This window comes from Camelus ferus, chromosome 34, assembly GCF_009834535.1.
Source record: "Camelus ferus isolate YT-003-E chromosome 34, BCGSAC_Cfer_1.0, whole genome shotgun sequence".
In the NCBI taxonomy this organism is placed as follows: domain Eukaryota; kingdom Metazoa; phylum Chordata; class Mammalia; order Artiodactyla; family Camelidae; genus Camelus; species Camelus ferus.
The window spans coordinates 4,122,018-4,148,977 of NC_045729.1; the positions used below are offsets into that span (position 1 = coordinate 4,122,018).

Sequence of the window (26,960 nt, forward strand, 5' to 3'; positions counted from 1 at the left end):
CTTGCCTCTCTGTTCCATTTTTCTCCTCTCTTCCTTTAGAAACTCTGATCAAAAATACGTTGGTTCTCCTCACTCTTCTCCACGCTTCTGAGCTCTCGTTCGTATTTCCTTACTCTAAGTTGACTCTGGAGCAGCTGGTTCAGTTTCATTTTCTAATTCTAATTCTCTCCTCAGCCCTGTCTAGTCTGCACTTAGACCTGCCCCTAAATTATGCCCAAAACCTGATTCTTCCCCTCGAGTCCTAGTTCACAAAGTTGGACTGGTAGTCGCCATGCTGCTACTGTCTTTCTCACTCGGTTCTCCTCTCTCTAGCTGTCATATCCTGATGTGAGCCTCCTTTCCACCAGCCTGGTCTACACTAGCCTTCCCTGTTTCTAACCCCTCCTCCCACAACCCATTCTGTACATCACAACTAAAAGAGTCTTCCAGAGAAACACCAGTGATCATTTAAATCTTCTGTTCAAAAGTCTTCAAGGCTCTTTACTACCAGAGAATAGCTCCATTAACCAAGCACCCCTGGCTCTCAAGAAATGGAAAATCCAGCCTGAGCTAAACTGGACAGCACCTGACCCAGCACTGAAGCTGGCTTCTTCTGTCTCCATGATCCTTCCTCCTGCTCCTTGACCTCTTCCTTCTCCCTTTGGAGTCCTGTTTAAATCTCACCACCACTTATGAAGCCTTCCCAGTTGCCTTAGTCAAAAACACTCTCTCCCTGCTGTGCCCTTAGCAAAGGATTCACTTTTCACTCTTTCGTGTAATATTTATGTGCGTGATCTCCCTGACTGTAAGCGTCCGGAAGGGCAAAATAACATGTCATTCATTTTTTTTTTTAATTCTCCCATTCCCAGTGATAAACACACAACACTGTAACTGTTTTTGGATTAAAGGCAGTCATTCACAAAGCATCCTGCTAAAAGAAAACATAAAGATATATCATAATTTCATGGTTAGAAACATTTTACTTAACACATCAACTGACATGTGGTATCAGTATATGGGTGCACAGAATGAGATGCTATTTTGTGAATATAAAGCAACTAACTAGGCACACTGTCAGCATAGGAAGCTTAAAAACAGCGTATCAGGATGCGTAATATTTATGTTATTAATGGGCATGTTTATTCCCCACTTGCAGCATAATATCTTCTTCAACTACACAAAAATTCTGACCAGCCTTTGCTATACCTGGTCTCTCTCTCTTCATGCTGTAAAATTAGGTTGCTGTAAAAATTCTCCAGCGTGAGCTTGGCCACAGTCACCCTTTCCCGGGTATGGTTGCTCATAGGAAAGGTGGTTGTGGTCCCTGCCGTCATTGCCATAGTAACAGAACCTAGAACAACAGACACACAAGTTACTCAGTAGAAAAAAAATCTTCCTATTCCTTTTAACAAACTCTAGAAATGGCTTAAGTTCTACCAGGCAAAACTGTACCCTAACAGTTAAGATACCTGAGTCGTTAACGTTGTAAGTGATATAATGTAAATATATTGTAAATATACATAAATATACATTTACATAATGTAAATGCTATAGTAAAGAAAGAGAAAGATGCACAACGCCCCCAAACAGAAATTAGCTTTGTGCTGGCGAAACCAGGGGCAACTTACAGCAAAGAAGCACCGGTGGCAGGCCGCACACAATACGGATACAATTATATACAAAATATCATATTCAACAAGCATTCAAAACAAGAAAAGTTCGATCTATTTTGTGGTTGTTTTATTGATTGCTAAACAAAATCCATAAAAGCTTGCTAACACTTGTGTCCTCAATAAACAGAAGTCTCCTAAGAGTTAATGAAGTTCAGTCGAAAGTAGTGGCTTCTACCATATAAAGTCTATAAATCCTGATGTGTTACATCAAACATGCACACAAGCATCAGCCTAAAGCAATTCTTATGGGTATACATTTTGGGGACAAAGTACTTTTAGAGGCAAGCCCCCTTTGGATGGAGCCCACGATGCCCTATTTCATCCTGTATCCTATGTCATTCCAAACAGCACTATGACAAGGTCTAGCATACCACTCCAGATGGTAAGGTCCATTTCATTTTCAAATGAAACTCAAATGCCTACAGGAACGAGGCAGGAAACACAAAAGTATGAATCAAGCCAGGTGACAACAGGGAAGCTTGATGGCTTTACCTGGACAGTGTTTGTCTACTTAAAGCCATCCAAGTGTCAAATTTTTTAAAACCCACTGGGCCAGCCAAACAAAATACTGGTTTAAAGAAGATAATGTGGACCATTAGACGAGATAAGGAATGTAGTAAGATGACTACTCCAGAGGGGGGCAGACTGAATTCTGGTGGAAGCTATTGATGGGCACTGACCCTAACAGACTTGCTTAGCACAGTCTGCAACTGGGCCAAAAAAAAAAAAAAAAAAAAAAAAAAGAACCTAGAATGGTTGCATACATTAAAGTGATTTTTGCTTCTCTGGATGGAGAACATAACAGACCATCCTAGAGAAGATGCAGCCTAGCAGGGTGACCATCCAATGTTGCATTCTCAGCTGAAAAGAGTCCCCCCAGATCTGCCATTTACTCTCCAACACCCACCTCTCCTTAATTACAGAAAGACTCAGACCCCTGGATGTGGGCCTGAACTGGACTAGACTCCAGGGATAATGGAATGAACCAAAGATCTCTCTTGTTCTTCACATCAAACAAGCCAAAAACAGGTGGAAAGTAAACAATTTAACGATGGCAAACTCCCAGCTGCACTGTTGCCACTTTACTGGGTTTATACCTCCACTTCCTGCTTGAGCCTCATTATGCCTAAAAGTGCATCTATTACTTTCACATCATAAACTTGTTCCTCTGCTGGCTACTCTAAATCTTTTTGTAGCAAGAAGCTGATCAACTTACTTGTTTAAAATTGTTCATGGCATGGATAGCAAGTCAAATTAACTTAGCAAGATAAGACCAACTCACACACCCAGACTGCTGGTACACACCAGGAACTTTATGATCGTTTATTTCATCAATTTCTCCTTTTTTTTTTTTCCCTGAAGATCAAGGACGGTGACACTCCCAGGTATGAATGCATTTCATCCTCACAACAGCCCGGCAAGGAAAGGAACTGAAGCTCAGAATAGTCACCCAGCTGTGAGCTGCGGGGTCCCACCCCACCCAAGTGCTATCTCCAACGTGCCTTTCGGCGTTATCTGCTGCCCTCCCTCACCACTCACTCTTCTCCAACATACTTGGCTCTCTCGTGCCTCCGAGCCCTCACATGACCCCTCCTGCCCTGTCATGTCCTACACTGGATTTGCAGGACTCCTGCCGATCCTTTACAGCCCAATTTAGCTGAAATCTTACAGTGGCGACTTCTCTGACATTCCCCATCGGATGAGACGTCAATCTACCAGAAGAGACCAAATCGCATTCATTCAAGTGTGTTCTCTAACTTTTGTAACAATATATCCCAGGAGCTGGTGCTGATCACACCATCTGCCCATCCCACTAAACTCGGAGCACCTCTGGGCAGGAACTTCTGATTCATCTTCAAGTGTTCACCCTGACAGCACCATATTGGACACACAGTAGGCATTCATGAATGAATGAGTCAACCTATCAAATGGGGGGTGGGGTGGGAGGAGAGTTGAAAGCATTGGCAAAAATGGCCTACAAAAGTTAGCCACTGTGGAAAAAGAAATATACTGAAACTTGGAGTCAGAAATTTAGAGATCTAATCCAGACCCTGCCGCTAACTGATCACATGGGCTTTGTCAGATCACCAGAACACTCTGAACTCAAGTCACTTTCCCCCAAGACAAAGATTATATTTGCTCTGCCTAGTTCACAGGCCGAGTCTAAGGTCATCTAACACAAATATAAGACATTTTTTCATGCACCTAGTTTAATTTTTTAGTATGTTAAATGCTTTAATAATAACGAGTGTTCTTTTTTAAACAATAATACAATTAAGCTCAAGAATTATCCTGGCCAAGTGGTTTCTCAGCACCAAGCTGTTGGTTTGGTACGCTATCGAAGTACGCTATACTGCCACGCCTCGTTCGGAAACCTCAGAATCACCGAGTTCGTGTTCTGTGTTTCAGGATCAGATGCAGAATAAGTCAAAGAAAGGAAAAGAAGAAAAGGGATGGTATATGGCAAACATCCCAAATCATGTTTGCTAATTGGCATTTGGGGATTTGATGGGAAGGTGGGAGCTGGGGAGGATGGACTGGAAGTTGAAGAATTCAAATCAATGCAGGAAATCCATGTTATACAAAGTTTCCTACTGCAAGACTTCCCAGCATCGTTTAATATGTTAATATATATCCTAAACTCTCAAAAGGGGGATGGGTATACAATTTGCCTAAGCCGCCTCCTTTAGGCACATCAAATCTAAGTTCATATAGGTAATGATCTTCAAACACTAGTAAAAAAAAAAAAGTGCCTGCTACTTTTTTTCAATATGGCGAGGGGGGAGCTTAGAAACTCTAACAGAGAGCAGGACCTAGGGATTTTAGAATGCTTTCTGATTTGTCCAGAGTATCTTTAGCTGACAGAGAATTTTCAAGTTGGTCTGCCAACTTCCAGGAGGAAAAAGGTCAAGACCCAACTAGAGTTGTCCAAGGTCTACATTTTCCTTTCAAAAAGCAAACGGTGAAAAAACTAACAAACAAAACCTTTTAAAATGCCTCTTGAAAGAAGCACAAAGAACTTACACATCAGTAATGCTTGTAGAAGTCAGAAAGAAAGATGAATGATGAACTGAGGGTGTGGCCTTGGAAGGCAGCTGACAGGCTGCCAAGAAGCCCTGCAGAACAGGCTGCTCTGCTCCATCTGCCAAGGAGCAAGGTCTGGCCTTCAGCTGCCAGTGTCCCAGGGCAATCCAATTCTGGAAGCCACGTTATCCTCACAAAATCCACGAGAGACTGACAGACAACACATAATGGCAATTTACTGATTTACACAGTAAGAAACTGAGGAACCTGAAACAGATACTTGCGTCTTCTGGCAAATGCATTCTGTTCTTGCAGGCGGAGCAGGATGTCAAGACTTAAGAAGATTGCTTGGTGGGCATGGAACCAAAACAAGAGAGCCGTTATTCAATTTAACTGTTTACTGGCATAGGATAAGGTGGAATCTTTAAAAAAATAATAATAAAAAAAAAGACTGATTGCTATCTTGCCTGGGACATCTCTGCCCACTGGAAAGTGGCTGGAGGAGTGGCCAATATTAAGCCTGGCTGCTGACTGGGCTTTACAGATGATGCAAAATTGGGGGGGGGGGGGCTAGCAGTGGGCAGAAATGTTACTGAGCAAAGCTTTGGGAGAAATTTTTATGAAACATAAAAACAATGTTAGGGAGTTGAAAACACTTGCAAACAATGGAAATGGTCTGCATTCACAGTACAGAAATCAATATGCAGTTGTTTTAGATAAAAATGTATGAATCTGGGTAGGGTATGGTCTTTATAAAAGAGGGGTAAACAGAAGATCAGGTTTCTACCCTATAAAGATGTAATGAGTTTATAACTCTGAAATCCAGAAGTCAGTATCAAGTAATGAAAAACAACTTCCAAACACTATGTAATTTAACCATGATCACTGGCTGTTCCTTCTATTCTCGTTACACATACATGCAAGTATGTCCACCTTGTTGAAAAACCACATCAGAGGAAAACCTCTGTCTTACTTATCTTTGGAATGAAGGTATCGCGCACATGGCAAAGTGCTGAGCACACAACAGGCATCCAGCAAATGATGGGGAGTAACCGACCTCAAATTTAATGGACTGTAAATTACATGTGTTTCGTATCTCATAATTTCCTTTGGATTGAAAAACCACAGAATCATTTAGTGTTATGTTAACCTTCAAAGAGACAAATCCTGCTTGAGAAATACAACTTGCAGAAAAAGCCGAAACTCTCACCCCTTAGTCTTGATTAAATAATATCTTTTAGAAATTAGCCCAAAAGAAAAAAAAAAAAACAAGAAAAAGTTACTGCTCTGTAATCAGACAAAAATAGGCTCTATAAAATTCAAATGAAACAAAACTGAGAACAGAAGTGACCAAATTATGACAGAGAATGATCTGGAAGATTGGCACTTATTATAATGGCAAATTTACTCCTTTAATGGATTTCACACTGTTCTTTGTCTTTTATTAAAGCCCTTTCTTTCGCTAGAAAAAGAACAGGATACAATTTGCAAGTCTAGAATTCCTGGACTGATAAAAACAACACGAGGTGCCCTTGAATTTCCTGTTCACGTGTTTTCTCCAGCCTCCCCTATTCATTAATGGAGACACTACCAAGAGTAGACTCCAGCATTCTTTCGTCTGTCAAGCCTGGGGAAAGGAGATAACAAATCTGGCACTCAGGCCATCTATAAATAGATGTGGTGTCTGCAACCATTTACCATCAAACTTCCAAAATAGGAAAACAGAGCCGCTTTACCTGACTCGTAAAACACACTATTTAACCAGTGATTTCACCTTAGTCTGCACATACTGCACTTCAGAGGAAAGCGTATCCTTAATGCCTTCAGCATCAAAGTTTCCTTAAATGCAACCACAGTGCCCTAGGCTACACCAGGTCCTCAGGTTGGACACAGTCTCTGCTGAGTCCCTGATGATAACAGGGCAGCCACAGCCTCTTTCCTCTCTGCGGCACAATCCGAAAGAGCAAGAAATTCATAATCAGGTGACACTTCAAGTCCCAGCACGAACTTTTACCAGCTGTATTATTTCCAACCAACATGCCTGCAGATACACACTGTCAGCACTGCACAGAGCACTGAGAGCTCGAAGGTGGATCAAACACAGTCTCTGCCCTTAGGGAGTTCACATCCTACAGGGACACAAAGAAGGGAAAAATCAGTTCTCCCAGGAAAAGTGTCATCAGAGATTTCAGAGAGGAGGAGACGCCTGGGCTGAATCCTGTTGGGGGGAGCGGTGGTGGGGTGAGTTCACAAGTTAGATGGATAGAGCAGAGCAGGAAGAAGTCTAAGAGCACGAAATAAACTGACACACGAATACAGAGAATGGCGTGGTGAAACAGCCAAAGATGAGGGTGGAAGGGCAGCTAGGGATCATACAGTTCCTCTTTCGCCATGCTAAGTGAAAAATCCTCCTGAGTATGAATGGGAGTCATTCAAGGCTTTTAATTAAGTGGAGAACTAGCAGCCAATAAAGAACTTTTACTGCGTGATCACCCAAGTACCAAAACTCTTCTAAAAAGCTTATGTTTTAATGCATGTAGTCCTCCCAGCCACCCCTGCAATTCTGACTGGCACTTCAGTTAGACGATGCCAGGACAGGGAGGAAGGCAAAAGGGCTGGGCGGAGATTAGACCGGAGGAGAGCACATCACGTTACCGGGGCTCAGCCAATAACAGCAGGGCTGCAAACTGGTGGCCTGCAGCCATATTTTGTTTGGCTTGTACCATGACTTAGAAATTGGAAAATTTCACATAAAAATCCAGACTTCTGGTTCCCCCTGAAAAATCCAATCTATCACACATGAGCACACATTCCTGCCTGGAAACAGAGGGCATCCTTGCCAGAGAAGCAGTCGACCCCTTGCAATCCTGCATCTAGCCAGAGTCCCCTTCCCTCAGGCCCAGCGCCCTGCACTGGTCTTACTACCTGCCTGCTCCCCATAAGCATTTGAGATTACAATCCTTGGTTAAGTACAGGGTAATGAGGGCCCAGTGTAAGACAGTAGCAGATGAGATTAAAAGAAGGGCTCAGATACTCAGCTGAAAAGACTGAAATCTATAATTACCTCTGGGTTTCAGAAAAGAAGTTCAAGGCTGATCCTGTCTAGTTATTTCACCAGACACGGGAGCCACGTCTCTAAAATGGATATAATTCTTGGGGAGGGATGGAAATGTTAGTTATCTTGATTGTGGTAGTGATTTCATTGGTGTAGACATCTATCAAAATTCATCAAATTGTAAATGTGAAATGTGTAGTTTACTGTACAGGAACCATACTACAATAAAGGTGTTTAAAAATAAAAATTAAAAATAAACAAAAATAAAACTAAAATAAGCAAAATAAAATGAAATGCAATAGATATAACCCATGCCAACCCTCAGAGCGGATGTGATGCCCCCAGGATGGCAGCGCACAGTGGCCTAGACACGCACGAGCTGTGTGACTTCAAGCAAGTTACTTAAACTTTCTGTGCTTCAGTTTTCTGTTGACTAAAATAAAGATAATAAAGATAATGATGGCCAACTTGTGTACATGCTTATTATGTTAATACAAGACTTATACGAATTATAAAAGTTAGTATTTCTAAAGGACTTCATGCCTAGCACAGAGAAATGGCATGTAAGTGTTTGGTAAATCAATACATAAATGAAAAAATATTTTTAAAACATTTCGTGGCTCACATTCAATGCACGAAAATGATTAGTTTTCTTCCCTTTCTTACCTAATTGTCCTGCCCGTTCTTTTTGCCTTGTTCCAAACTGCCTAGTAAGTTAGTTTGGAAATCTCTTCTCCACTGGATATTCCCTATGTCTTGTAGTCTTAAAACCTACTTGATTTGAAAATTTAGATTGCTTTTATGGAGAGAGAAGGGAAATGTATCAGAAAGTACTTATCAGGGTTTTTAAAATTTTTTTGAATTTTTATTTTTTTGAGTTTTTTCTAATTGTCTTTTGTTTTGGGGAGAGGTAATTAGGTTTGTTTATTTATTTTGGTGGAGGTACTGGGGATTGAACCTAGGACCTTGTGCATGCTAGGCATGTGCTCCACCACTGAGCTATACCCTCCCCCAACTTACTAGTTTTCTAAACAGAAAGGCTTGAAGTTAAAAGAAAAAAGAAAACTTTCAGTAGAAGTCTTACTAGAAGTCAGCGGTGATTTGGGGGGTATGACCCAGACAGGAGAAAGTGTTCCAAAGAACTAACCTCTCCTCTCCCAAGATGGAGTAATTCTCACGAGGCAACAGACATCCAATCTATTTATAATCCATTTACTGGGTTTCGTGCCAAGAGCTTTTGTTTTTGTTTTTAATTAGTTAACGTGCTGTGTGCCCTGTTCTCTAGTCCAGGGGAGCGAATTCATAGACAGACAGCTGTCCTCGCCGTCCGTGTGTCAGGAGCCTGGTGGTGATGGCACAGTTGTGCTGAGGCCAACGTTACTGTTTCTATTTTCAAAACTGTTTTAAAAAGAGACATTTTTCTCTGCTGATCAAATTACAGTTCAAAGGTTGAGCTCCCTAAAGCTTATCTGGCTACAGTAATTCTGTTCATAGCAGACTACTTAAGTATGTTGGTCCAAATAATTACCAAAAACCCTCTGCACGTTATTTTTCAAATTTGCAATGAGAAGGGAAAGTGTTTATGAAGCAAATGTAAACAATTAAACTAAGAGTTAAATTTGTAGTAATTTTATCTAAAAACTGGGCTGTTTACAGATCTTAGTGTTTAAGTACAGAAGTAACCCATTTTTCTCAAAAATATTTGGAAAGAAGCCACCCACTCTTAAATATACTTACATGATTATTTTTTTCTATTGCTCTGTCTCTGTCCAGTAATGGATTAGATTTTGCCTGCAAAAGTTGCTCAGCTGAATCTACCAAGTCACAGTTAAATTAAAAAAAACAAAAGCAAAAAACCAACTACCTCAGCTGAAATGCCGAACAACTTGAGATACTTGTAATTTAGCACCAGAACGGGGGGTGGGGAGAAACTTTTAGACAGTAGCAGGATCCCTAAAAGAGTTTTAAATCAATTTCTATTAATTAGTACACACGTAAGCACACACAGGAACATACTCGCCTTTATTAGACTAAAAGAGAAAAAAAATCACAATTTACAAGGCAGGAAGTGGGGGGCCACAGGGAGGTGGGGGAATGAGGGAGGACCAGAGTGAGGACTTCGAAGCTATTGGCAATGGAGAACTCCTCAGAGCTAAAACAAAACTGACAAGGGGAAAAAAAAAGAAAAACAAGAACTAATAGATTATGAACATAGAGATATACCTTTATTTTATTAATAATTTATTTATATAGAATTCATATATGGAGAAGTCATAGAATTTACAGACATGAATTTAGTAGCCTAAAGAAGTTCTTGGAGAGCGAGAGACTGTGAGAGGGAGAGATGACAGCGATTTGGAGAATTCTGGGCTACGAGATTTAAGCTGTGGCTCTGAATTGGGAAATGGAGGAGCAGGATGAACAAAGAAGGTACCAGGATACTTATGCACCCAAAGGAACTAGCCCACCCTTTGCCCTGTCAGTCATGTTCCCATCAACTTTCTTTCTTTTTTTTTTCAATTGTATTTATTGGGGGTGGGGGTAATTAGGTTTATTTATTTATTTAATGGAGGTACTGGGGATTGAACCCAGGACCTCGTGCATACTAAGCATGTGCTCTACAGCTGAGCTATACCCTCCCCCATCCCCATCTACTTTCAATGCCCAACAACATGAGTTTTCTATACCTTTCACTTCAATTATAAAGAATATGGATCAGTGAAAATAAGACAAACGATTTTTTAAATAAAGGGTTCAATGTAAAGTTTAAAATTTATGCTTTAAAAAGGTTAATTTTAAAGATACACATTTAGAAATGGAAAAATAATCCTGCTCACAAAAGTAGCAAGGAAGAAGAGACAGGGCTCAACATTCATAAAATGCCTAAGGATAATCTCGATCCAAAAAAACCAAAGTGTTGCCCTTTTTATGAAGAAATCTAATCACAGACTGTGGAAGGAACAGAAGAATCATTCAAGTAATGTGTTGGAACAATTGGTTATCCATTTGGGAAAAAAAGCAAGTCACATGTTCATTTCACTCCAAAAGGCAAAATAAATTTTAAATGGTTCAAAAGGGGGAACATAAAAACTATATTTAAAAAAAAAGGAAAAGAAAGAAAAAGAAAGGGAAGAGAAAGGAAAGGAAGGAAAGGAACAGGGGAAAAATTAAACTTCAAAAGATTACAAGAAAATGAGATGAATAACTTAAACGAAAATAAGATGAATGACTTAAAAATAAGATGAATAACTTAAAGGAGAAGGGTCTTAAAAGGCAATCATACTGAAAACAGCACTAGGTATCATTACACAAAAATTTGGAATATACACATACGGATGTCAAACAAGATGAAAAGACAGTACTTTAAAGGAAAACCTCAAAATAACAGTGTATTTAAAAGTATATTTTAAACCTTTGTGTTAAAAATACCTTATACCTATGTTAAAAATAACAAATTATATTTCTTAAAATATACATAAAGTTCATAACACAGCTTTCGAACATTCAAGCTGTAAAGGGACAATAAAACCCTAATAATAAATGGATAATACTGATTGCCAAATATATGAGTAGCTAACAAATTTATGAAAACTGTCCAATTTTACCAGTAAATCAAAGACAGAAAAACTTTAAAATAATGCAATATACTCCCTACATGAAAGTAGCCACAATTTTGTGGAAAACCTTCTTGGTGGGGTCCAGCCGACCATCGGACACTTTTATACACATCATCTGTGCTCATGTGTATGTTTTTTCTAGCTTTATTGAGATATAACTGACATTATAAGATTGTGAAACCTTAAGATGTACAACAGAATGATTTGATATATGTATATATTGTGAAGTGATTATCATAATATAGTTAACATATTCATAACCCCATATAGTTACAATTTTTGTGTGTCTACTGAGAACTTTTACAATCTATTCTCTTAGCAACTTGAAAGTATATAATACTTTCAAATACTTTCAACTTTCAAATAACAGTATAATACTGTTAAATATAGTCACCAGATTACATCCCGAGAACTTACTCATCTTAAAACTGGAAGTTTGTACACTGTGACCACCTTCACCTATTCCCCCTCCTCATTCTACCCTCACCTCCGGCACAATAAAACCACCAATCTGCTCTTTGCTTCTATGCGTTCCTCTGCCCATTTTGTAACTGGGTTGTTATTTTGCTACTGAGTTGTATGAGTTTCTTGTATATTTAGGATATTAACCCCTAGTTCTGGGCTTTTCTTTGTTGAGAGATTTTTGATTACTGATTCAATCTCCTTGTTCATTATTGGTCTGTTCAGATTCTCCGTTTCTTTGGGATTCAGCCTTAGTGGGCTATATGTTTCTAGGAATTTACTCCTAGGCTGTCCAATTTGTTGGCATGTAATTGTTCATAGTGGTCTCTTATGATCCTTTGTATTACTGTGGCATCAGAATAACATCTCCCCTTTCACTTACATTATTTATGAGTCCTCGCTTTTTTATTTTCTTGGTTAGTCTAGCTAAAGATTTCTCAATTTTGTTTTTTCAAAGAATCAACTTAGTTTTGTTAATCTTTTGTATGGCTTACCTATTCTCTATTTCATTCACTTCTGTTCTGATCTTTATTATTTCCTTTCTTCTACTAAGTTTAGGCTTAGTTTGTTCTTTTTCTAGTCCCTGTAGGTGTATAAAGTTAGGTTGTTGACTTGAAAGCTTTCTTTTTCCTTAAGGTATGCTTTGCTTTTATCACTGTAAACTTCCTTCTTAGAAGCTTTTGCTGCATCCCATAAGTTTTGGTATGTTTCATTTTCAGTTATTTCACATTTTAAAAATTTCTCTTTTGATTTCTTCTTTGACCCACTGGTTGTTCAGGACTGTGTTATTCAGTTTCATGTTTCTGTAAATTTTCTAGCCTTCCTCCTGTTACTGATTTCTAGTTTCATACCAGTGTGGGCAGACAAGATACTCGATATAATTTTTTTTTTTAATTTGTTGAGACTTGTCTTGTGGCCTAACACACGATCTCTCTTAGAAAATGTTCCTGTACACCTGAGACGAATGTGCATTCTGCTGCTACTGGAATGGAATGTTCTGTTTTTGTCTGTTAGATCTAGTTGGTCTAATTCAAATCTGTTGGTTCCTTATTGATCCTCTGTCGGAATGATCTATCCTTTATTGAAACGGGTATTAAAGTCCTCAACTATTATTGTATGGCTGTTCATTTCCCCTTTTCATTGTTAGTATTTGCTCTATTTGGTGCTCTGATGTTGGGTGAATAATTATTTACAATTATTCCATCTTCTTGATGGATTGACCCCTTTATCATTATATAATGACCTTCTTGTCACTTTTGACCATTTTTAGCTTAAAGTCTATTTTGTCTGATGTAAGTATAGCTCCCCCTGCTTTCTTTTGGTTACTAGTTGCTTGAAATGACTTTTTCCTTCCCTTCACTCTCAGTCTATGTATATCCTTAAAGCTAAAGTCTCCTGTAGGCAGCACATTATTGGATCTTGTTTTTTTTTAATCCATTCAGCCACTTTATGTCTTTTGATCTGAGAATTTAATCCATTTACTGCCATTTTGTTGTTTTCTGACTATTCTGTAGACCCTTTGTTCTTTTCTTCCTCTCCTGCTGTCTTGTTTTATGAATGATGACTTTTTGTGGCAGTATGCTTTGATTTCTGTATCATTATCTTTTGTGTACCTACCATAGAAGGTTTTTCCTGTGTGACTACCATGAGGCTTATATAAAACATCCTACCTTAAGCTGAGAACAACTTAACTTCAATAGCATATGGAAACCTTATACTTATACTCCTCCTCCCCTTTATAAGTTATTGGTATTACAGTTTATATCTTTTTAATATTGCATGTCCAATAACAAATTATTGTAATTCTGGTTATTTTTAATACATTTGCTTTTTAACTTTTAAACTAGAGTTATGAATTATATATCATCATTTCAATTTTAAAGACTCTGACTTATCTACCATTACCAGTAAGTTTTACACATTCATGTGTTTTTATGATGTTATTAAAAGCATCCTTATATTTCTGCTTGAAAAATATCCTTCAGGATTTCTTCTAAGTTAGGTGTAGGGGTAATAAAACCCCTCAGCTTTTGTCTGTTTGGGGAAATCTTTTTCTCTCCTTCATTTATGAAAAACAGCTTTATTGGGTATAGCATTCTTGGTTGAAAGCTTTTTCTTTCAATATTTTGAATATTATCATCCCACTCATAATCTTATGCAGCCTTCCTTGTACATAAGAAGTCAATTTTCTCTTGCTGCTTTCAAAACTCTCTTTTTCTTTGAATTTTGATAACGTAATTGTAATGTGTTTCAGTAGAGTCCTTTTTGGGTTCAACCTATTTGGAATCCACTGGGCTCCTTGAATCTGGATGTCCATTTCTTTCCCCACATTTGGAGAGTTTTCAGCAATTCCTTTCTCCTTCTCTTCTCCTTCTAGGATTTCAAATATTTGCATCTCTTAATTGTGGCCCATAAGTCTGTAGGTTTACTTTGCTCTTTTTCCTTCTTCTTTTTGCAACTCTGACTAAATAATTTCAGTGACCTATCTTATAGTTCATTCATTCTTTTTATGCTTGGTCAAGTTTGTTTTTGAAATCTCAACTGAATTTTTCAGTTCAGTCATTGTATTTTTCAGATCTAAGATTTCTGTCTGGGTTGTTTATTTGTTTGTTGATAGTTTCTATTTCTCTGCTGAACTTGCCCTTCTGTTCATGCAGTTTTTTCCTAATTTCATCTAGCTGTCTGTCCGTGTGTTCTTATAGTTCACTGAACTTCTTTAAGAGGATTATTATAAATTCTTTGTCAGACAGTTCCTAGATCTCCATTGCTTTAGGGTCAGTTGTCAGAGATTTAATAACTCCCTTTGGTACTGCCATGTTTACCTGATCCTTTGTGTTCCTTGATTTCTCGTGTTGGTATCTGCGCATTAAGGGAAATGGTCTCCCCCTCCAGTCTTTGTAGGTTTGCTTTGCTGGGGGAAGACATTCACCAGTCAGTTCAGCTTGGGATACTGGACAGGTGAGCTGGTGGTGTCTGCGGGCAGGCAGAGCTTGCTACTGGGGTTTCTAACTGGGTGAGGCCACTGCCCATGTTCTGAAGTAAGTGGGGGTGCTGTTATTGGGTGAGCCTGCTGGCTGAGCTCCAAATTCAAGCAGGGCTGCTAGGAGAGCCCCCTACCTGGGTGGGGCCACTAGCTCAGTTCTGTAATCACCTCTGGTAGGATGAGGTAGGGGGCTGTGTTCCCTGGCAAGGTGGTGCTGCTGGTCAGACTCCATAAACAGGCAGGGCTATGGCCTAGGCGCTGCAATTGCTCCTGGCTGGGTGGGGTCTCAGGTAGTGCTTCCTGACCAGATGGTGCTCCTGGCTAGACTCCATATTGAGGTGGGGCCCCTGGCTGGGCTTCACAATTAAGGCGGCTGCTGGCTGGGCCCTACTGTTGGGTGAGGTCACTGGCCAGATTTGCTGTTTAGGAGGGGCTGCATCCTGAAGCTGGGTGGGTCACGGACGGTACTCTACAGATGGCCAGGGTTGCTGTCCGGGCTCCTTCAACAGGTGGGGCTGCAGGTTATGCTCTGAGATTGGTGGATCACTGGCTGGGCTCCCCACCTGGGCAAGGCTGCATGCTGTAATCAGCAACTGGGCAGGATCACAGACGGGGCCCTGCTGCAGAGCAGCAGGGTGGCTCCATAGCTGGGCAGGATCGCAGACTGGGCTCCATGGCTGTCCAGAGTCACTGTTCAGGCCACTTAACAAGGCTGCCGGCTTGGCTTCCTGCCCAAGCAGGGCTGCAGGATGGGCTCTGTGGCCACAGGCTCTCTGGCCAGGCCTCCTGGTCAGACAGGATGGAGGATACACTCAGCCATCAGGCAGGACTGGGAATGCACTTCCCCGCCTGGGTCGGACCACAGAGTGGGCTCCATGGCCAGTCTGCTCATTGGCTAGAGACCCAAATCAGGCAGAGCTGCTAGCTGAGCTCCCTGGCCAGACAGGGCCACCAGCCTGGTTCTGCAGTTGGACAGAGCCAGCGGCTGGCATCTCTGCTCAGGCATCACTGTAAGCAGGAGTGTGGTCTGCCAAGATCTGAGCGCTGGTTGCTGGGAACCCCACCCTACTTCTCCGTCTCTAGTGTCTCCCAGTGGCTGAGTCCTGCAGATTTTCCCAGCGAACCCTGTAAGGTAAGACCCTGGAAGGCTTCCTGGGAAGTGTCCCATCACACTGGGGAAGCTGGAAGTCCACCTTGGGCTCTTCTTCCCACTGGAAAAATCACAGACTCGGGGGGGCTCTCTTGCTGTGGCGCAGTGCTGGTCTAGGGAAGCAGCAACACGTTGGAGGGTAGCTGCTCCTTTTATCCTTCCAACTGTGTCCTTCTCGGTCTCCACAGTCCAGCCTCAACCCTGGGTTCTGGGATCTTCACAGTGGGTGTCAATTGCCAGTTGGCCTTCTTGCGAGGGCAACTGAAGTCAGGAGTGGCCTATGTCACCATCTTGATGGTAGCATTCCCTGTGCTTATGTTAACTGGTAGGGATGTAATCCGTCTCTGGTAGAAAATATGGCAATTTGTATCAATAAGTTTAAAGTTTAAAATCTTTTGACATAAATAATTCCACCTTCAGGAATCTATGCTAAGAAAATAATCAAAATTATAGCAAAGATTTATAGAGTTTTTTTAATCAAAGCATTATTTAAAATAGCAGATAGATAAATTTAAAATAGCAAACATTTAAAAGTAAGTGAAATGACTGGGATGATAGCATGAAATATTATAGAAATAACACCGAAGAAAAATTTCCCCCCCAAATTAAGAGCATGAGAAATAATGTTAAATAAATAGGATACAAAGTTCTATCTTCAGGTAAAATATGAACTCCACCATATGGGGGGGAAGGGGTAAATTATGGTGAAATACGGTGTGAAATTACGGATGATTTAAATATTGTCCTTTATCATTTTTTGAATTTTCTCATTTTTCCATAATGGGAAAACAATCATTTTTATAACAAGAAAAAAAGTATTTAAGAGTGTGTGAGGGTGTGGGTAGGAATAGTAAGAGGAAACCAAATTTCACTCCTCAGCCCACAGAGGTGGTTTCTAAGTACCTCTGTACTTGACTTTTCCCCCTAGGAACCAAATTCTTAGTTGTGGTTTACTGGAAGATTATGAAGAACAGCAAAAAGAGTCTGAAGTCACAGAATAAAACTAAAGGCAAACCACAAGACTAATGGGAATTCTGGAAAGTTCTTCAGTCCTACTTTACACTTCTTTTTAGGGAAACTTTTTTTAGTGGCTTATATTTGTGCATATTTACAAGGGCTCAAATTGTCACTCTCCCCTCAAATAGCTTTTCTACTGATGACTCAAAAAGCCCATATCAAAATCAGAAAGCAAGGCAGCAGAAATCTTAGCTAAATTAACTTCAAGTCTTATTTAAGGGGAGGGCGTTACTCCCCGAAAATCCTAAGAGGGATGAAAGGAATGCTCTAGTTTAATGAACATCCCCACTCCCTTCTACTCCTTCTTGGCCTGGCTTAGAGGATGTAATAATGCCTGATTCAAAACACCCGTACAACCCCAAATGCCTATTTTGTGCTAAAAGGTGAAGGTTTGGTGTGACCCGGAACAAGTAATGAATGCGCGAGGCAGGAAGACGATGAGGGGTGAGACGAGGTGTGACCTGCGGGTGAAACAAAGGGGAGGAGCGAGCTTTGGGAAGCAGCCTGAACACAGAAATCCCTCAGCAGCCCAGTTATAAAAAGCTTGGTCATCTCTGCACTCTGAGTTTAATATACTTTCCAAAATGACTCTAATTAAAAATATAAACTCGTATTTTAATTTTCCTATTCTTTCAGAATATTCAAAGCTTCTGCATCACTGAATAGCTTCAGGAGAGGCTCATGTAGATTCCTCCATAGTATCAATTTCTTTTATATTTCTTAAGTTTAATTTTAAAATTGCCATGTTGCTTTTTGTGTGCTTTTCTTTTCTAAATGAAAAGAGATCAGACCAAGTTAACAGCACAAGAGCCATAAACAGGAGTCCTTTTCAAGGGAAAAGATTGCATTAGACTCAAACTAAAACATATCACCATGCTTACAATTTTAAGACGTAAGTAGCTATGAGTTACTTTTAGTTATTCTGAGTGACTTAAACTTTCCCAAGAGACTTTTTGACCATTGCAAGTGACCACCGAAAACTGCTCCCAGCGAAAAGCAGACATACCACGTGACTCAGCAAACCTAGTGTGTGTAACACACGGATTACCTAACTTCTGCACCTGTGAGAAAATCCAGGTGGTGTCCACCTCATTAAGACATCAGAGAACCAAAAACTTCACGGTAGAAAAAAAAATCTGGGGTGCTAGTGACCTTTATAATAAATTAATACCTGAAACAGCTTATTATCTAAGTATTAAACAGGGCCATTCCATTTTATTGACCTGTAATCTTTAGAACACAATTCTGGTTTGTTTGGAAGACAAATATAGGAGGGGAAAAAATGCCTAAAATGGAATAAAAAGTAAATAGTATAGTTTCTGTCATCAAGGATATCCTGTAATTCAAGTGAGTATACTGGCAAACCCTTCCCTAAGCCAGCTTACGAGTCCAATTCTGCTCAGCATTTTTCTAGACTCCACTGAAGGTCTATGGTCACAAATTTAGTTCACGAACAGGCAAGATGGTTAGAAATCACAGAACCTGAAAACAGAAACTATTACCTAGTCCATCTCCCTCATTTTACAGACGTGAAGCCCACAGTCACTTGGATACCTGCTGGAAAAGCCTGGACTAGATAGAACAGGCCACTCAACCTTCAAGCGGAGCTCCCGACCCAGCTGGAGAAGTCCCCGGGCGGCGCTGGCTCTGGGTCACTGGGTGAAGCGTGTCAGGACACCTGCAGGGAAGCGGCCCATCAGAGCGCCGACAGCCAGGGCAGTGCCGGCTACAGTGGTACCTACAGGCTCTGACACCGTGCCCGTGTCTACCACTGAGTGACTGCTTCCTATCTTATGATTATGGGTCTGTGGATCAAATAACTGGTTTCTGCCTGCTTTTCAGATGACAGAAGAATGACATTTTTTACCCCTAACTTCCTAGAAACTAAAATACTGTGACAAAGCTTCTTGAAGGCCACAAGGACTGCGATTACATAAGTTAGTCACCATTGAGTGATGCAGATTCAGCTTGGGACCCTACCGCTACCTATAATTACTTCCTTATAAAATTATGCTCCCAAGTGTGGTTCTCAAAAGCATACGTACTGTCCTGTGTGCTCCTTGTCCAAGACACCTGAGTGTGAGGGTAAGCCTACGTGTACAAATATTCAGGTCTCTGCAATTTGCCATAGGAGATCTGTAACAGATGAAATAAGGTTTCTACATATAAAAATGCACTTTTCCCCCAAACTGGAAATATCTTTTTTTTTCTGTTTATGAAAGTAAAATATCTTTTATGTAAAAATGTGAAAATACCCAGAAGTACATAAATTGCAAAGCTTTCAGGGACCTCACAATCCTACCTCCCATAATATCTAGTTTTAACTCTTAGGTGATCACCTGGAGCTAAGACTGCCTGGATTAAATTCTGGCTCAGCCACTTATGAACTGTAAGACCTCTCAGGGTGTCAGTGTCCTTATCTACAAAACAGAGGTAATGACAGCACATGAGAATTATTAACCAGTGTTGACAAAGTACTTTACAAAGTGTAGGTATTGTTCCAAGCACTGACGACATATTAACCAATTTTAATAAAGTAGTTGATTGTTCTGTGTGAAAGCACTTAGCTGTGTGCCTGAGATTTAGTCGAGTGCTCTCTGGAAAGCAACTAATCAGTGTCCTTACTGTTACCAGGGTCATCACTTGTCACCATGGTAGCCACTGCGATGGGCCAGACAGTGCGGTGTGCATCACCTCCACCTTCACACCAACCATGTGAGGTAGGTACTAGTTCCGCATTTTACAAATGAGAAACAGATTCAGAGAGGTTAAGTTACTTGCCAGAGGCCTCTCAACTACAAAAGAGCAGAGCCGGGATTTCAACCCCGTCTGACTCCAGAGCTATTGTCCTATTGTTCCAACACCATGCCTACCCTGTATGACCAGACGCAGTGAAACAAAGCTGAAGCCAAAAATAAATCCGTAACTTCCGAGAGACAACTCAGAAGAATGACTGGTCTTTTCTTACGTGATCACCTTATTTATTCTCGATAAACCTAAAATTGCTGTATTAATTCCTAGTTTTAAAGAAACTTAAAAGGACTGACTTGCCCATTCTTCTACCAGCAACAAGGCTGTGTTAACCTTCCTCCCACTCAATCTGCCCTCTTGCCCGAACAGCTCTATAAGCTGTTTAAAGGGTTTTATAATCTTGTTGGGAAACTTTGCTGTCCTCATTTACTTGACTAAATAGGGGGGAGGTATCCGAATGCTCTGCTGTATGAGCGGGAGGATTAACCAACATTGAGAGGCAGCTAGAAATCTTGGCAAAGATACCATCATTAGGGTTGAAGTCCAGGTTGAAGCTACATCTAGATGGGTTCTCAGGAGCCCTGACATAACCTCAGGAGGCCAGAAAGGCCTCCTGCTGGTGAAAAGGAGTCCTTCTTATCTGCTTGGCAGCCCTACAATCAGAGTTCTCACAGCTAACCTAAATCCCTCCCTCTGAAATTCAAACCCATTTCCTTTTCTCATATTCCCCACAAAAAGGAAGAACTTCACTGCAGTAAGGAACTTGCTCAAATTCTCACAGCAAATGAGAAAAAGGCAGCTGGAATCCGTGCTGATTTTCTTTGATCCTCTTCATTGCATAATCAAAAGTCTTAAATTTTCAGTCCTTTTTGCTAAAGGAAGAATTGCTTGTCTCTCTCAAGAAAACTGTGAAACTGGCTTGAAAAGAAAGTTGCTTTATTTATAAATCTTCACAACTAGCACCAATCTGAGAATTTTAAAAAAACAAAAGCCCTTCATGGTGCTTTTAAAGGTCTTTATTAACAAAAGTGAAACCTTACGTAACTTGTATCAAACACTTGTGTGTCAGGGGTAGCGCTAAACATTTAGCATGTGTGACGTTCTTTCATCTTCATGACAGTTCCACGAAGTCGATGCTTCCCACACTTACAAATGAGGAAACTGAGGCTGAGTTAAGCTGCCACCCTAGACATACACGTAGTAAGCAGAAGCGGGTCTGCCTCAGACCAGAGTCTAAGCTCACGGCCCCGTCCGCTACATCATCGCTCACCTGACCTTTATCTGTAAGTGGGTAAGCCTCCGCTGGTACAGCACTTTGCTCCTGAGAGCACCAGGTTCTTCTTGATACGTTTTATCTTCCTCATGACTGTCTATTGTGCAAATATAACAAACCCCAAGGGGTCACCAAATGAAAGAGAGTCATACTTAAGAATGTGACAAACATCTTATAAAACTACGGGAAAAAAAAAAATGTGTACCAAGACTTAGGAGCCTGATTTGAGCAACTATAGAAATTTTGTACTAGGTAACCACCTGGTAGAGGTCCACTTTGAAATCCTACTCAGTTCTACCGATCTCTTTCTCATTTATTCTCATACCTAACCCAAACTATTTTCAGAACAGTAAAATACATTTTAACATCCAGTTGGGCCTCTCCCCTTTTTCCTTTGTTTCCCCCACAAATTTTCAGACACTTTCATCCGGAGTTTATTTTCTGCTTGTAAAGTTCAATTAAAAATACTGTTGGGATTTTGTTTGGGTATCAATATTTTGAAGAGGAAAAAGGCATGGGTTAAAGAAATCCAGCCTCAACCTCAGGATTAAAATTACCTACTTGATTTCAGTTCCTTGGCCAAGGTATTTCTGCCACCTGGGAAACAAATATCCAAACTGAATATTAACAAAACAAAGGTTAAGGTTTTTTTTAAAAGTCCCTTCTAAGAAGCTGCATCCCAACTTACAGCATCTGTTATTGATCACAGAAAACAAAATGAGATATTCTATACCCCCATCAGGCGGTGTCTGCAGGACAGTTAGGGCTTCAGGATGACCAAAAGTAGAGAAATAGGGGAAAGCAGCTAAGCTAATAGTTCCACAGGTTCTGCGTAAGCCTAATCAAATAACTGGCATCATAGCACCTGTAGGACACCAGACACTTTGCTCGCAGGAAGAGACCCAAATAGTAGGAGAGATGATGTGGGCGCTTAAACTCCTATAATCTTTTGAAAAAAGCAAGACTAACCCACAAAACCAATTAGTGCAAGTGACCTATAAGCCTGGGCGGGCCTTTCTGATACAAGCAGGGAGAGATCAGAGTGAGTGCTCAAGAAAAACTAACACATGGGGGAGGCTCGGCTCTAGCTTAACAGAACGTGGTAACCACATTCAACGCCAGCTATTTAGAAGCCCATGTGAAGAGAAACAGTGATGCTCTCAACTTGGTTTATACATCACGACTGAGCCAAACTTCCAGCACCCTGATAAAAGGGTGGAGATCCTATAAGCAAGCATCTCTCACTGTTCTTACAGCAGCTACTCCAGATGACATGCGGATGACTGTGGTTGACACTAGATTAACCCAATGGGAAATCCCCCAATACTGGGTGGCTGCAGGGCTATTCAATCCCAGAACCTGATCCTCCTCCCCCATACTCAACCTCAAGAGTCCCCATGCCTTAGGACTGGCATCCACAAAAACACCACCCAGTTTCCTGACATCATGGAAATTTACTAGTTCACTCAGAAGACCTAGTATGTGGGCTCATCTATTTGTGGAAAGAGGTAGTCTTTCCAAAAGTACTGAGTCAGAAATTTTTACCAGCACTAGATCTGTTTAAAAGGAAAAAAAAAATCTTTTTTTTTTTTTAGTTGAATAAACAGGATGAGCACTGTATCTCCTTCCAAGGAGAAAAAAAAAAAGCTAAACATAGCTGGGAAAACTAGTTGGGAGGAATTGGGGTGGAAATTTTCAAAAATTTAAATCATATGCAAACTCTACAGTTATTAATTCTAAAAGCATTATTAGATAATGCAAAGACAGACATCTCAGTGACTTCTTTACCAACCTGACATGTCCGTAAGCATCACTTAGGAAGGGTATGTTCTCTGAAAATGAGCAGAAACCTTACCTCTAAGTTTTAAAGCAATTTCACTAAAATCAGGAAGTTAAAACAATTTAACCATCTGAGGTTCCTTCCCAGTCCTATTACACTGTTTGTACTTTTTAAAGGTAATTATTAGTCCTCTAAATTAGGCAGAGAACCTGGCAGGATGTGAAGAGCTTTCACAGACAAGCCTCAGAACTCAATTTCTAATGAGACATACTGTAAATCATAAAACATCACTTCATATCCTATAGCTTTTATTAAGTGAAATTGGGGTAATTTGGTGGGTTGCACATTTTTAGAAGTGAAATAAACACTCTATATAGTTCCCTACATACTTCAAGAGTTCTGAAGGTCAACTGGAAAAGGTAAAATTGCTTTCTAAAAGGCAAAACACTACTCAGGGTACAGTTATACATGTACTGGAACAATGGAACTTCTAAATCAAAGATAAGGGTTATTTCTGGGGAGGAAGAGGAGGGAGGACTTTTTAAAAAGGCATCTCAAACTCTATCTATATGATGTGGCATGTATACACAATGGAATACTACTTGGCCATAAAAAAGAATGAAATAATGCCATTTGCAGCAACATGGATGGACCTAGAGATTATCATACTAAGTGAAGTAAGCCAGAAAAAGAAAGACAAATATATATCACTAATATGTGGAATCTTAAAAAATGACACAAATGAACTTATTTACAAAACAGAGACTCACAGACACAGAAAACAAACTATGGAAACAGGGGGGTGGTTTGGTGGTGGGAAGGGATAAATTGGGAGTTCAGGATTTGCCTGTACTAACTACTATATATAAAACAGATAAACAACAAGGTCCTACTGTACAGCACAGGGAACTATATTCAATATCTTATAATAACCTATAATGAAAAGGAGTATGAAAAGGAACACACATATATGTATAACTGAATCACTATGCTGTACACCAGAAACTAACACAACATGGTAAATCAACTGTATTTCAATTAAAAAAAAACACTATCTGTAATGTTTTCCTACTGTAATAAAATCTGAGGCAAACATAGCAAAAAGTTACAATCTGTGCAGCAGACACATAAATGTTTCTTACATTTTTCTCTGTAACTTTATAATGATTCATAATAAAAATGTCAACTATAAGTTTCTAATGTAATGTTGAGAAAATAAAAATGACAAGGATTCCAAGAACTTTTAAAGGATTCTTATAGATCAATTTTTTAAAAACTATTTAACTCTACATATAAACAGAGTATCTTGCTTTCCACTATTTTCCTTGTTAATGTCATCACCATCTCTTTTCTTCCTTACATCGCTATCTGACAGTTTAAATGAAAAAGCACAACTCTCTCCAGGGCATGTGGGCAAAGGCAGCTCAGGGAGATGGGCTCAGTGGACCTGTGGTCCTGGGAACAGCGGGGGGGTGGCGGGGCACTGAGACAGAAGAGCACCACCCACGGGGGAGGCCACCAGATTTCTGGAGCCAAGTCTTCAGTGAGGCTTCATTATTTTGTTTGAAGCATCATGACTTCCCAGAATACCAGAGAGAGCTGTATTTAAAAGATTAAAAACATATCCCATACATACTAAAATATTCCCAGATGAAGTAATACAACATTAAGAATTTGCTGCAAAATCATATGGAGGGAGTGGGTGTGCATATAGATGAAATAAGACTGATCATGATGTGTGTAATCATTTAAGCTGGTGACAGTACATGGGAACATACTATACTCTATTTACTTCTGTGTATATTTAAATTTTTCCATAATAAGGCTTTTCAAAAAAAGTCCCCAAACTAAAATAAACTGTTTAACTGCCATTATTGGAAATCTGATCATTCTACTCCCAAGCCACAACTTTATAAAATGTTAATATCACCCCAAATGTTACTGACAATTATAACAATATATAATTAATAATAATTAACTGAACAATAATTATGTGCCAGGTGATAGGCTTAACACTGTATATATATTATCTCCTTCGATTCTGGTGCTCACACTAACCCAAAGAAGTCGTACATAAAGTTACTGCCATTTTTCAGTAGAAAAAAATGGGGCTTGGAGATGTATCTTATCTGATACTATATAAGCAAAACAAGCCTGTCTGACTCAGTAGCCCAGAACTCCTCACCACTCTGCAGGACCGTCTCTCCCAAACCATGTCAGGTAGGTGGGCAGGTACTATATTTAAGGATTAAAAAAAAAAACCCTGAAGCTCAGACTGTTGACAAGACTTACCTAAGGTCACACATTTAGAAAGAAAGCCAGCATCAGGCTCCTGGTTCAGAGCCTCAACCTCTCTACCTCTGATAGTGGATCTCTTCCAAGAAACAAGTCATAACCACCCCACAGGAATCAGCCAAGTATAAATTCCCCACCCTGTTTAAAAAAAAGAAAATCAAACACAAATGGCTTTGTCAACATAGCATAAAGGTCATGAGGTTCTTTAAAAAAAAGAAAAAGCCAGTAAGATTTCTTTTTGACACATCAAGGCCACGCAAATCATAAAAGGAGCTAATTTAAAAAATAATACTTTTCAGATTTCTAATTGTGCATTTATTTTTGCCTTCCCAATATTTATCTATGTGCTTCTTTTGCAGACCATATTCAATTGTCAGAGTTTTCAGTACTTATCAGAGATTTGGGAAAAGGTTAAAGAGCAATTTTCTGTCCCAACCCATACAGAAAACAAGGTATACAATTAACTCTCACAGAATGTACTGCCAAATAGCAAGCAGGTGCACTATTTCTCCGATGCACTTGTGCTGGGGTTGGGGTGGGGGATGAAAGGGGTCAGAAAGAAATATTACAAATAAACCACACACACACACACACACAACCCACACTTGGGTGGCTCATTTCTTCTAAGTGACTTACATCTCATAAGGCATTTGGCTGTTGACAAGATGATCCTGTCCTTGAATACAAGGAAGTTGCGCCCAGTCTCACAAAGCACAGATTCCATCACCCCAAACAGAAGTCTGGACTTCCCTCCAGGACAAATATGGAATTCAATCTGGGTGATGCCTTGAATGTGGCTAATTAATTTGCAGTCCTTCATTGTGACCATACAAGGGAGGGAAAAGAGCTACTTTCCTAGTCCTTCCTTGAGGGGGAAGCAACAGAGAAAAAAGCATCATATTTAAATCTCATAGCAAAGTTTTAAAACTTTTCCATTAAGATACACACCCTAGCTGAGTCATCAGTACAAAACCCTACAGTGGCTTAACCTCAATACTAACTACCTTTCCTATACGTGGTCGTTCCAACTCTGCTAATTTACTCAAAACAGAATGGGTAAGAAGCTGTCATTTGTTCCATTCTTTACACTTAGTCATTTAACCTTATGATTTTTAGAGTAAATGCATTGGCCTTAATTCACTTAAGTGCTTAATCTACAGCTGAATGAATAAAGAAACCACAACTGAGTGAAAATTAAATCTGAAAACAGCCAATAGCCAAAGCAGTAATAGCAACATAAAGAAAATCCCTTCACAAACCAATGAGAATGTTTTAAATCCAAAACAAAGATTATGCAGGGGGAGGGGGTGTGGATTCTCTTAACCTAAAGTCAATGAGTGTATGAAAATGAATATATGTATGTACATGCATGACTGGGACATTGTGCTGTACACCAGAAATTGACATTGTAACTGACTGTACTTCAGTAAAAAAATAAAATGAAATAAAGTCAAGGAGTGGACACTTTTCAAATAAGTTTACCTGTTTCCCAAATAGTTGTGTAAGATTTCCCTACTAAATCTTTTAGGAGGGCTGCATCCAAGCTCTAAAATCAGTTGGAGACCTCTGTGGTACTTTTAAAACCATTTTCCACTGATTACTCTCCAAACATTTGAATATGGCATACGGGGGACTGAATTAAAGGCTACGGATTTCCTGAAATCGTTCACAGGCCACTGTCCACTCACAAAGATCCAAAGCTGTTCGCAGTGGAAGCCTGACACATCAAGCAACTCCAAGTCCAGGCTCTGCTCCTTCTTGATCCCGTCTACCACGCTTTCATCACCACATTAAAAAACAATACAAAGTTTTAGGTAAATTCTTCTTTTAAAACGAAAAACGAAGTAATACTTTTTCAGATACCAAGCTGATAACCATCTTAGGAATCCACTTCTAAGACT

General features: G+C 39.9%; 1 protein-coding gene across 2 annotated transcripts in view; it reads right to left on the reverse strand.

Annotated features, from left to right (window-relative positions):
* The window catches only part of STK38L (serine/threonine kinase 38 like), an 82,459-nt gene that overhangs the window by 20,304 nt on the left and 35,195 nt on the right, over positions 1 to 26,960 (reverse strand). For both annotated transcript variants that reach the window (XM_032473262.1, XM_032473261.1), the window contains exon 3: positions 1,186 to 1,330. In XM_032473262.1, coding sequence (XP_032329153.1) covers positions 1,186 to 1,319 — 134 coding nt within the window. In that variant the 5' untranslated portion in view covers positions 1,320 to 1,330. The remainder of the gene's footprint in view (positions 1 to 1,185; positions 1,331 to 26,960) is intronic.